Source organism: Oncorhynchus masou, chromosome 32 (genome assembly GCF_036934945.1).
Source record: "Oncorhynchus masou masou isolate Uvic2021 chromosome 32, UVic_Omas_1.1, whole genome shotgun sequence".
In the NCBI taxonomy this organism is placed as follows: Eukaryota; Metazoa; Chordata; class Actinopteri; order Salmoniformes; family Salmonidae; genus Oncorhynchus; species Oncorhynchus masou.
In genome coordinates, this window is record NC_088243.1 from 65,807,049 (window position 1) to 65,819,465 (window position 12,417).

Consider the following 12,417-nt stretch of genomic DNA (forward strand, 5'->3'; position numbering starts at 1 on the left):
ATCGGAGGACGCATGACTTTCAACCTTCGTCTCTCCCGAGCCCGTACGGGAGTTGTAGCGATGAGACAAGATAGTAGCTGCTAAACAATTGGATACCATGAAAATTGGGGAGAAAAAGGGGTAAAAAAATAAACATGATGAACACTTTCCACACTGCACCTTGGTCCAATCCTTCCAACAACGATTGTTACAGTAACTGATTCCAGTTAAGTATTTTGGGGGTAATCAGATGACATGTAACTCCTCAACCCTGGCCACTACAAGCTCAACTGTAGACCTATAACAGTGCTAAATCTGGATACCAAAATATACATTTGCATTTTACCACAGTTAGTGCTGTTATTAGGTTAATGCACATTAACTCTCAACTTTCCAGCTCACATATATTAATATTTATTAAGCATCCAGGTCTCAAAGGGGACATGTGGTCATTATGAGCTTTCAGCTGCAGAGTAAATGTCAATTACACAGTTAAGGGGTTATTTGTTCAGCGTCTAGAGGATCTGCTTGAGGATGTGATGAGTCAAGCTGACCTTTGGACACACCACAGACCACTTTAATGTTCTTGCCTGATCCCTCCCATGACCCTAGCGTCTTCTGAAGCTGATGAGACACATTTTTTCTTAATAGCTAGGTTTCCATTGAAATTGGCCACAGATTTCATGTGAATATAAAGAAAATATGTGCATTTTCCCACCAGTGGTGTGTTTCCACCAAACTAGTGTTGAGCAATTAGTGCTTTTTGAGGTTGTTTTGGTTAGATTATAAAAAAAATGATCAATGTTTTTGATTTCGGTTTTGATTATTTGAGTTGAATGCTGTAACAGAATAAAACAATAAATAAAAGTCCCATGATGGTAGTGACTGACATGAATGCTTTTCACTTATTAAGCATCATTTATTCACATTGCTTTAACACATGTTAAATTTGCTGAAAATTAACACAGTTGACAGTGAGAGGACGTTCCTTTTTTTGCTGAGTTTACAAACTGATATTTTGGCATACTGTTGTATTTCGTACTGTTCTTGATAGCTTTTTCATGTTCTCCATATTGTGGTTTGATATTTCAATGGAGTTTCAGAGTACTAGAGAAACTGCAATGTGCACCTTGAGCTCAGAGAAAAAAAACTGAACCAGATGGAATTCAAATCCTCAACTTACATTGGTCAATTAGTATTTAAAAAACAAAATAACCGTCGTTTTGGTTAATCGCTCAGCACTACACCAAATGGACTTGTTGCAGATCAACATCACTGTGTGAAAACATACCTCACACAAATTTGACATTTTTTTGCTTAAGTTTTCATGTACAGAATAAAAATCTGAAGTTCAATGCGTTTCCATCACATTTTCAACTCACATTTCAACAAAACCTAAATAGTAAACGTATCTACTCTAGTCTTTGCATGTGTGCTCTAGCCAACAGCTTGCAGATACAGTGCAGGTAGTCTAGCATACATTATGCACAATAATATTTTTATGGCAGTCAAGCACTGATCATCATGTCACCAGACGGTATTTTGTGACACATTTTTAAGACCTTTTTTAGGCAAACTACTTCCATTTATACTTTGATTCATTTTTTAAACTGGTACTGGGCTACCTTCAGACAAGTCGTGTTCCTGAGAGTCATCTTACCGTAGAGGGGTCTGTAGTTTGTAGGCTAAACCTTTAGGATGCTACAGATGTCTTCTTCCTGAGAAGACCGTTTCCATCACAGCTGTCATGAATTGTTTTTATATGATATGACTTTACTTGCATAAAAACTATGGATGGTTAATGTGTTGAATCCTAGCTTGAGATCCTCTTGAGTAACTCAAATTTTCACCCAAATCTCCCTTTGACATCACGACATGATTTAAATACGTGAAAGGTTTGCAAGGTTAACAAAGTGGGCTGAATCCTAATTTGAGATATGCCCAGCTCAATCTTTTGTGTAAATCACATAATCATGTCGATAGGAAATTTGAGTCTGAATGCTTGGGTGCAAAGTTTCTCCTGGATAAAACATCAGTACAGTATGTGTACGAACTGTTTATATCAAATGAAATATATTGACAAACTTGTAATGTAAGCCCACACTAAATCCTTGAATCAACATACAGTACATGAAATACAGTATACTGAGAATCCTTGTATAATGTTTGTAGCATGTATAATGTCTAATGAATCCTCAAATCTTCTGTGCCTTCTTGGACAGGGCTGCGCTCCTGTACGCTGATGTCCAAGTGTACGACAAGCAGATCAAGGAGGTGCAGGCTTCCACCACTGTGCTCTATATACCCATCCTCTACATAATTGCCTTCACTCTGGGCCTCCCGGCTAACCTCCTGGCACCTTGGGTCCTTCTGTTCCGTACCAAGAAGCTGCTCTCCACCATCCTCCTCATCAACCTCACCGCCACCGACCTCATGATACTGATGGTGCTCCCTTTCCGCATCGTCTACCACTTACAGGGCAACGACTGGGCCTTCGGTGAGCCATTCTGCCGCATGGTCACGGCACTCTTCTACGGCAACATGTACGGCTCGGTGCTGTGTCTGGCATTCATCACTGTGGACCGGTACGTGGCTTTGGTGCACCCTTCTGGTGCCAAGACCCTCCGCAGCTGCCGCACCTCTTTCTACATGAGCCTATGTGTGTGGTTGGTGGTGTTGGCTGCCATGCTGCCTCTCCTCATCTCGCGCCAGTCCTACACACTGGATGAGCCGCGCATCACAAGCTGCCATGACGCGCTGCTTTAGGAGGTGCACGAGAACTACTTCCTGCCCTACTTTCTCACACTCTTTTTTCTCAGCTTCCTGCTCCCCCTTCTGGTCGTCCTCTACTACTACGTCTCTGTGATACGCACCCTGGTGGCAGGAGGCCAGCGCTACGCCCACGCCATGCGCGTCACCATGTTGGTCCTGGTGGTGTTTGCGGGCTGCCTGCTGCCCAGCCAGGTCCTCCTCCTCCTGCACTACTCAGACTCCTATCTGGTGGACAATGGAGAGGATCTGTATGTGCCCTACATGGTTAGCCTAGCCGTTAGCACGTTGAATAGCTGCATCGACCCCTTCATCTTCTACTACATCTCCGATGACTTCAGGGACAAGGTCATGATGGTGCTGTGTTGCCGCGGCAACAACGGGAGAGACTCGTCCACGGGAAAATCAGGTGGCCTATTCGTCCTCCATAAAGGGGACACAAAGGTCAAAGGTCATACTGCTGTCCATGTCTAGTCAGAGGCCGGGGACGTCAGAGGGGGAGGCAGCATGAGGCCAATAGGCAATAGAGGCCTAGACATATAGACACCTAGATCAGACTCAGGCTCACTCCATTGTTGTGGCACGCAATGTTTTCCTATGGTATATGTGAGACATCTCATGTATACATTCAGTGACTCGGTATACACAGCTATACCAGATGTGAGGACTTGTCATAGACAACTCCAAATGGATGGTCTTCCTTTGCCATTTCCGTGCCATTCCTATAAACAAGCTGTCAATGGAGGGAGGTGGAGGATTAAGTCTTTAGGAATCATCATCACGTAGGGATACAGTTTTTGTCATGACAGAAGTAAAGGGAACTGGAGATAGGGGTGAGGGTTAGTGGGTCTGGACAGGTGTGATATAGTTATGTTTGTATTTGTATGTTTTGTATTGTTTAGGCGAATATCCTACAATAGATTCTTTACTGACAAGAATATCTCAGAGTACAGAATCAGCAGTACAGTATCACAGCTATGTGGTAACTGTCTGCGGAATATAGACTGCATAGCTTGTAGCTGTGAGGTCACCAACAGCATATCACGTAAGTGATGCCACCATTTGTTTCTATTTAGACTTTTTGGCCAAATTCAGGCTTGTCCATGTAAAAATGGGCAGGCGTCTGGAATGCATTCCGTTTATACCAGGTGTGACTGACTGCTTATGTCTGGAACCAATTCAAGTTTTGGACATTTCCTTCATGAATTATAGATCCTAGAGTATGTTTTCAAGGTAAAGTATTTAGTTACTAAAACATCATGTGGCTTTGTCAGAATGTGTACCGTTAATTTAGTAATTAAAAATGTACAACACCCAGTAAATGTTTCTGATTGAATATTTTAACTTGAATTGTTTCCACTGGTATTTGTTCACCAACATTTGCAATGGAAGTATGGGGTATTATGCTTACAAGATATCCACAGGTTAATTTCCTTTCCGTAAAGTTATATTGACTTTTTTTTTAAAGTGATGGGACTTTTATTCGTGCTTCAGAATTTTATAGGATGTATCACCCCAAACATATTTTTCACACTCAAACTCTCTGTCATCACTTGAGTGGAAACCAAATGTGTCTTTTGTTAATCTGGTGACAATGCTTTTGTTCAAAATCAAACACAGAGGGATGCTTCCTTGTCGACTCTGGAGCCAAGGAATACACAGTTCACAGGAAAACAGAGGGCAGAGAACAACAAGGCCAAGTGTTCGCTGTGCAACATTCAGACAGCAGCCATACATCAAAACCAGCTCACACCATCAGCATGTTAATAGTTCTGTTCATTGGTACTCTGAAACTCCATTGAAATATCAAACCACAATATGGAGAACATGAAAAGCTATGAAAAGCTATCAAGAACAGTACGAAATACAACAGTATGCCAAAATATCAGTTTGTAAACTCAGCAAAAAAAGTCTGCAGGAAGGGTACCACATGAGGGAGGAGGACGTCTTCCCTGTAACACACAGCGTTGAGATTGCCTGCAATGACAACAAGCTCAGTCCGATGATGCTGTGACACACCGCTCCAGACCATGACTTACCCTCCATCTCCAAATCAGTCCCGCTACAGTGTACAGGCCTCAGTGTAACGTTCATTCCTTCGACAATAAACACGAATCCAACCATCACCCCTGGTGAGACAAAACCGCAACTCGTCAGTGAAGAGCACTTTTTGCAAGTCCTGTCTGGTCCAGCGATGGTGGGTTTGTGCCCATAGGCGACATTGTTGCCGGTGATGTCTGGTGAGTCCCTGCCTTACAACAGGCCTACAAGCCCTCAGTCCAGCCTCTCTCAGCCTATTGCAACTTGCCTACCTGGTTAAATAAAGGTAAAACTAAAAAAATGTTTGTACAGATGAAGGTGGTACCTTCGGGCATTTGGAAATTGCTACCAAGGATAAATCAGACTTGTGGAGGTCTTTCCTGGCCTGAAGTCTTGGCTGATTTCTTTTGATTTTCCTATGATGTCAAGCAAAGAGGCACTGAGGTTGAAGGCAGGCCTTAAAATACATCCACGGGTACACCTCCAATTGACTCAAATGATGTCAATTAGCCTATCAGAAGCTTCTAAAGCCATGACATCATTTTCTGGAATTTTAGTGTATGTAAACTTCTGACCCACTGGAATTGTGATACAGTGAATTATAAGTGAAATAATCTGTCTGTAAACAATTGTTGGAAGAATTACTTGTGTCATGTACAAAGTAGATGTCCTAACTGACTTGCCAAAACTATAGTTTGATAACAAGAAACTTGTGGAGTGGTTGAAAAACAAGTTTTAATGACTCCAACCTAATGTAAACATATGTAAACTGTATGTAAACTTCCGACTTCAACTGTAGATAATAGAACGAAAATGTCATTTTAAGAGATTGACTTTTAGTTTAGAAATACTTTGGTACAATGACACACTTAGCTAGCTGCCCACCTCGTTCCTTTCTGTTAGCATGTGCACGTAATAAGTACACTTTCATACTTCAGATTCCACAATGATTCTTTAATTGTGGACACTACATCACCACACTCACACTCTTGCTCTGGGTCCTCATCTTTAAATATTAAGAAAATATTTTGCGAAATCCATGACAGTAGCTACAGCAAGAGGCTATAACAGCACACAAGTAGACTACAGCAAGGGGCTATAGCAGAACACAGGTAGACTACAAATGCATGCTGGGCCAGGCATGCCCTGAGCTCCTGAAGTGAGCACTACTTAATAAGGATTGCACACTTTTTTCAATTTCCGCCTAAAATGAAATACCCAAATCTAACTGCCTGTAACTCAGGACCTGAAGCAAGACATTTGAAAGAAAACTCATTGAAGTTTGTGGAAATATGAAATTAATGTAGGCGAATAACACATTAGATCTGGTAAAAGATAATACAAACAAAACATGCATTTCCACATTTTTCCCCCATCATCTATGAAATGTAAGAGAAAGGTCATACATTCAGATAGGAGTGTAGGTGTAATTTCGATTTTGGCCACCAGATGGAAATTGGAGCGAGTGCTCTGTTCCGAACTAACCCTGTTAGCCAAGTAACAGGTAAGGTCAGAGTTTAGGTTAATGTTACAATTTGTTTACCCTGCTGTCTACCATTTTGTTCTACCAATTGAGAACACCAAATATGTTTTTCTGGATTTCACAAATTTTACAAAGAATTTCCAAATCCAAGCTGTTAATGGCCCGAGAGGGAAAACTCTTTATTATTGGTCTATTAACTTATCAAAAAATGTATTTAAAAATGTCCTTTATTTAGCCCTCTCTTGTCATCAGTCTTTAGGTGTTTTTTCTCTCACGTTCAGTATGCGTCCCACGTTTGTTCTTTTGTATCTGTTCATTATTAAAACTCACCTTCTGCACCTGCTTTCTGACTCCCGGCCTATACATTAAAAGATATATACACTACCATTCAAATACAATATACACTACCGACTCCCACTCCTCTTTCTATTCCCGTCAGTGCTCTGTCTAGAAAGCCAGCATCCTGGAGTCGCCTCTTCACTGTTGACGTTGAGACTGGTGTTTTGAGGGTACTATTTAATGAAGCTGCCAGTTGAGGACTTGTGAGGCGTCTGTTTCTCAAACTTTCTCCTCTTTCTATTCTGGTTAGGGCCAGTTTGCCCTGTTCTGTGAAGGGAGTAGTACACAGCGTCATACGAGATCTTCAGTTTCTTGGCAATTTCTCACATGGAATATCCTTCATTTCTCAGAACAGGAATAGAGTAACGAGATCAAGAAGAAAGGTCTTTATTTGTGGCCATTTTGAACCTATAATCGAACCCACAAATGCTGATTCTCCAGATACTCAACTAGTCTAAAGAAGGCCAGTTTTATTGCTTCTTTTAATCAGAACAACAGTTTCAGCTGTGCTAACATAATTGCAAAATGGTTTTCTACTGATCAATTATCCTTTGAAAATGATCAACTTGGATGAGCTAACACAATGTGCCATTGGAACCGTTTCCAGCTACCAAAGAAAATGTTTTCTAAGTGACCCCAAACTTTTGAACGGTAGTGTATATAAAACACAGGAAATCACCTTTTTGACAGCACCGCCCCTTTAATATGAATGCCTTTTAGTTAGTTTAGTGGAAAAGAATATCAGCATAGAAGGGTTTCCTCCTCAGTCAACTTAACTGTTGTCCATCTAATCTCTAGCTGTGTTGCCAGAGTGTGAGATGGCCAAGTTTGGTCAACTGTGTAATGAGAATTCCAGTAACAGGAGGAGGGCAGCAGACAACTGGGGACAAGGACAGTATAGAGCAAGCAGGTATGGCAAGTTAAAGTGTCAGTTTTTTATGTATTTTACCTTTATTTAACTGGGCAAGTCAATTAAGAACAAATTCTTATTTTCAATGACGGCCTAGGAACAGTGGGTTAACTGCCTGTTAAGGGGCAGAACAACAGATTTGTACCTTGTCAGCTCGGGGATTTGAACTTGCAACCTTCCGGTTGCTAGTCCAACTCTAACCACTAGGCTACCCTGCCGTCCCTGGTTTAGCTTTATTTGACTGTTTGCAATTTACGTCATAATTTAGTTGGTAAGATGGTAACCACATAATAATTATTTCTAAGAACCAATTAGTACAATATTAATAATATCAATTTGATCTGAGACCCCTACTCTGACTGTACACAGTACAATACTCACAAAACAACAAGTAAAAACATACCATAGTGGTCTGATTGAGAGACTGTGAATGCTTTGTGAATCCTTCTGCATTAACCCCTTCCAATCTCTATGTCCAGAACAGACCATGTGCATGAGGGCATTGTGTGTAACGACGGGGCCACAGTGTACGCTCCATTTGACGTGAAACTCAGCGGCAAAGTGACAGTGTACACAAACCCAAAGAAGGCAGCCATCAACGATGGGATCAACCTCAGTGGGGAGGGTCAGTGTCTACCCTGAATAATTTATTTTAATAGCCTGGAAGGAGATCAATAGTCTATCCTGAATTATTTGTTTTAATACCCTGGAAGGAGATCAATAATACTGTAAATGCTATGCCTATTTTAATAATGCATCCCAATGTAATGACTACTGTTTCACTGAGGTAGAGTACACACCGTCAACTAACGTGTCATGGCAGAATGAAATGGAAGAATATATGGCAAATTCATTGATTGACAGGTAGAATGATTGATTGATTGACTCACACTGTGATTTTCTGTCTTGCAGGTCTGTGCTTTAAGCTGTTCTACATGAAGCCTGACAATTACTCTGGGGTGGTGAAGAAGGGCCAGAGGATTGGGACCCTGCTCCCCATGCAGAGTGTCTACCCAGGGATCACTTCTCACGTCCACGTCCAGATGTGTGACAAGTCCGACCCCACCAAGTACATCTGATTGATTGGTTAAATAAATCATCTAAGTGATCGAAATGATAGGCCTTACTGTGTGAAAACAATTACAGTTGGTGCTGAAAGCTAGTGAGGGAGGTTGGAGTCTCCAGATTTAGTGATTTTGCAGTTCGTTCCAGTCATTGGCAGCAGAGAACTGGAAGGAGAGGCAGCCAAAGTATTGTCTTTGGGGGTGACCAGTTGTCTTTGGGGGTGACCAGTTGTCTTTGGGGGTGACCAGTGAGATATACCTGCTGGAGCGCATGCTACGGGTGCTACGGGTGGGTGCTGCTATTGTGACCAGCGAACTGAGTTAAGGCGGTGCTTTACCTAGCAGATACTTGTAGATGACCTGGAGCCAGTGGGTTTGGCGTCGAGTATGAAGCGAGGGCCAGCCAACGAGAACATATTGGTCGCAGTGGTGGGTAGTATATGGGGCTTTGGTGACAAAACGGATGGCACTGTAATAGACTGCATCCAATTTGTTGAGTAGAGTGTTGGAGTTATTGAGGTCAAGGATTGGTAGGATGGTCAGTTTTTCGAGGGTATGTTTGGCAGCATGAGTGAAGGATGCTTTGTTGCGAAATAGGAAGCCGATTCTAGATTTAAATTTGGATTGGAGATGTTTAATGGGAGTCTGGAAGGAGAGTTTACAGTCTAACCAGACACCTAGGTATTTGTAGTTGTCCACATATTCTAAGTCAGAACGGTCCAGAGTAGTGTTGCTGGACGGGCGGGCAGGTGCAGGCAGCGATCGGTTGAAGAACATGCATTTAGTTTTACTTGCATTTAAGAGCAGTTGGTGGCCACGGAAGGAGAGTTGTATGGCATTGAAGCTCATCTGGAGGTTAGTTAGCACAGTGTCCAAAGAAGGACCAGAGGTATACAGAATGGTGTCATCTACGTAGAGGTGTATCAAAGAATCACCAGCAGCAAGAGCGACATCATTGATGTATTCAGAGAAGAGAGTCGGCCCAAGAATTGAACCCTGTGGCATCCCCACAGAGACCGCCAGAGGTCCGGACAACAGGCCCTCCGATTTGACACACTGAACTCTATCAGAGAAGTAGTTGGTGAACCAGGCGAGGCAATCATTTGAGAAACCAAGGCTGTTGAGTCTGCCAAAAATAATGTTGGGATTGACAGAGTCAAAAACCAGAGCCAGGTTGATGAATACGGCAGCACAGTAATATCTCTTATCAATGACGGTTATGATATTGTTTAGGACCTTGAGGGTGGCTGAGGTTCACCCATGACCAGCTCTGAAACCAGATTGCATAGCGGAGAAGGTGCAGTGGAATTCGAAATGGTCGGTAATCTGTTTGTTGACTTGGCTTTTCAAAGACCTTAGAAAGGCAGGGTAGAAGAGATATAGGTCTGTAGCAGTTTGTGTCTAGAGTGTCTCCCCCTTTGAAGAGGGAGATGACCGCGGCTGCTTTCCAATCTATGGGAATCTCAGATGATCCGAAAGAGAGGTTGAACAGGCTAGTAGTAGGGGTTGCAACAGTTTCGGCAGAGAATTTTAGAAAGGGAGGGTCCAGACTGTCTAGCCTGCCTGATTTGTAGGGGTCCAGATGTTGCAGCTCTATCAGAACATCAGCTGACTGGATTTGGGAGAAGGAGAAGTGGGGGAGGTTTGGGCGAGTTACTGTGGGGGGTGGAGGGCTGTTGATCGGGGTAGGGGTAGCCGGATGGAAAGCATGGTCAGTCGTAGAAAAATGCTTGTTGAAATTCTCAAATATAGTCGATTTATCAGTGGTGACAGTGTTTCCAAGCCTCAGTGCACTGGGCAGCTGGGAGGAGGTGTTCTTATTCTCCATGGACTTTACAGTGTCTCAGAACCTTTTTGAGTTTGTGCTACAGGATGCAAATTTCTGCTTGAAAAAGCTGGCCTTAGCTTTCCTAACTGCCTGTCTATATTTGTTTCTAACTTCTCTGAAGAGTTGCATATCACGGGGGCTATTCGATGATAATGCATAACGCCACAGGATGTTTTGTGCTGGTCAAGTGCAGTTAGGTCTGGAGAGAACCAAGGGCTATATCTGTTCCTGGTTCTGCATTTTTCGAATGGGGCATGTTTATTTAAGATGGTGAGGAAGGCACTTTTAAAGAATAACCAGGCATGCTCTACTGACGGGATGAGGTCAACATCCCTCCAGGATACCCAGGCCAGGTCGATTAGAAAGGCCTGCTCGTTGAAGTGTTTCAGGGAGCATTTGACAGTGATGAGGGGTGGTCGTTTGACCACAGACCCAATACGGATGCAGGCAATGAGGCAGTGAGCGCTGAGATCTTGGTTGAAAACAGCAGAGGTGTATTTGGAAAGCAAGTTAGTTAGGATCATATCTATGAGGGTGCCAGTGTTTATGGATTTGGGGTTGTACCTGGTGGAGGGCTGTTGATCGGGGTAGGGTAGCCAGGTGGAAAGCATGGCCAGCCGTAGAAAAATGTGTATTGAAATTCTCAATTATAGTGGCTTTATCAGTGGTGACAGTGTTTCCAAGCCTCAGTGCACTGGGCAGCTGGGAGCAGGTGTTCTTATTCTCCATGGACTTTACAGTGTCTCAGAACCTTTTTGAGTTTGTGCTACAGGATGCAAATTTCTGCTTGGAAAAGCTAGCTTTAGCTTTCCTAACTGCATGTGTATATTTGTTGCTAACGTCCCTGAAAAGTTGCATATCACGGGAGTTGTTCGATGCTAATGCAGAATTCCATAGGATATTTTTGTGTTGGTTAAGGGCAGTCAGGTCTGGAGAGAACCAAGGGCTATATCATTTCCTGGTTCTAAATTTCTTGAATGTGGCATGCTTATTTAAGATGGTGAGGAAGGCATTTCTTTTTTTAAATATCCAGGCATCCTCTACTGACTGGATGAGGTCAGTATCCTTCCAGGATACCCGGGCCAGGTCGATTAGAAAGGCCTGCTCACTGAAATGTTACAAGAAGCGTTTGACAGTGATGAGTGGACGTTGCTTGACCACTGACCCGTTACAGATGCAGGCAATGAGGCAGTGATCGCTGAGATCTTGGTTGAAAACAGCAGAGGTGTATTTGGAGGGCAAGTTGGTTAGGATGATATCTATGAGGGTGCCCGTGTTTATGGCTTTGGGGTGGTACCTGGTAGGTTCATTGATAATTTGTGTGAGATTGAGGGCATCAAGCTTAGATTGTAGGATGGCTGGGGTGTTAAAACTTCTTGATTGTAGGGGGCAGTATTTTCGTTTTTGGCTAAAAAACATACCCATTTGAAACTTCCTATTTCTCAGGCCCAGAAACTATAATATGCATATAATTGTCAGATTAGGATAGAAAACACTCTAACGTTTCCAAAATGGTCAAAATATTGTCTGTGAGTATAACAGAAGTGATATTGCAGGCGAAAACCTGGGGAAAATCCAACAAGGAAGTGCTGTTTTTCCTGAAAGCTCTCTGTTCCATTGGATGCCTTGCCTCCATTTAAAGAGATATCAACGAGATTCCTTTTCCTATGGCTTCCTCAAGCTGTGAACAGTTTTAGACATAATTTCAGGCTTTTATTTTGAAAAATGAGTGAGAAAGAACCTATCGCATCAGTGGATGGCTGGGTGCCAGCAGAGTTTTTCATGCACAACAGCCATTTTCTCTCTCTCCCTATGGAAGAAGCTACATTCCGGTTGACATATTATCGATTATATATTGTAAAAATAACCTGAGGATTGATTATAAAAACATTTGGCATCTTCCTACGCACTTTACGGATACTATTTGGAATTTTCATCTGCGATGTCATGACCACTCGAGCCTGTGGATTTCTGAACATAATGTGCCAAACAAATGGAGGTATTT

At 42.6% G+C, this 12,417-nt stretch overlaps 1 protein-coding gene and 1 pseudogene across 1 annotated transcript; both read left to right on the plus strand.

Annotated features, from left to right (window-relative positions):
- The first annotated feature begins 2,100 nt into the window (after window positions 1-2,100).
- On the plus strand, window positions 2,101-4,051 carry LOC135526486 (proteinase-activated receptor 4-like; annotated as a pseudogene).
- Window positions 4,052-7,408: 3,357 nt separating this feature from the next.
- LOC135526487 (leukocyte cell-derived chemotaxin-2-like) lies at window positions 7,409-8,599 on the plus strand. Its single transcript, XM_064954896.1, has 3 exons — window positions 7,409-7,520; window positions 8,000-8,145; window positions 8,433-8,599. Exons 1-3 carry the CDS (start codon window positions 7,429-7,431, stop codon window positions 8,597-8,599), a joined length of 405 nt encoding a protein of 134 aa, XP_064810968.1. The 5' UTR covers window positions 7,409-7,428.
- Window positions 8,600-12,417: the final 3,818 nt, after the last annotated feature.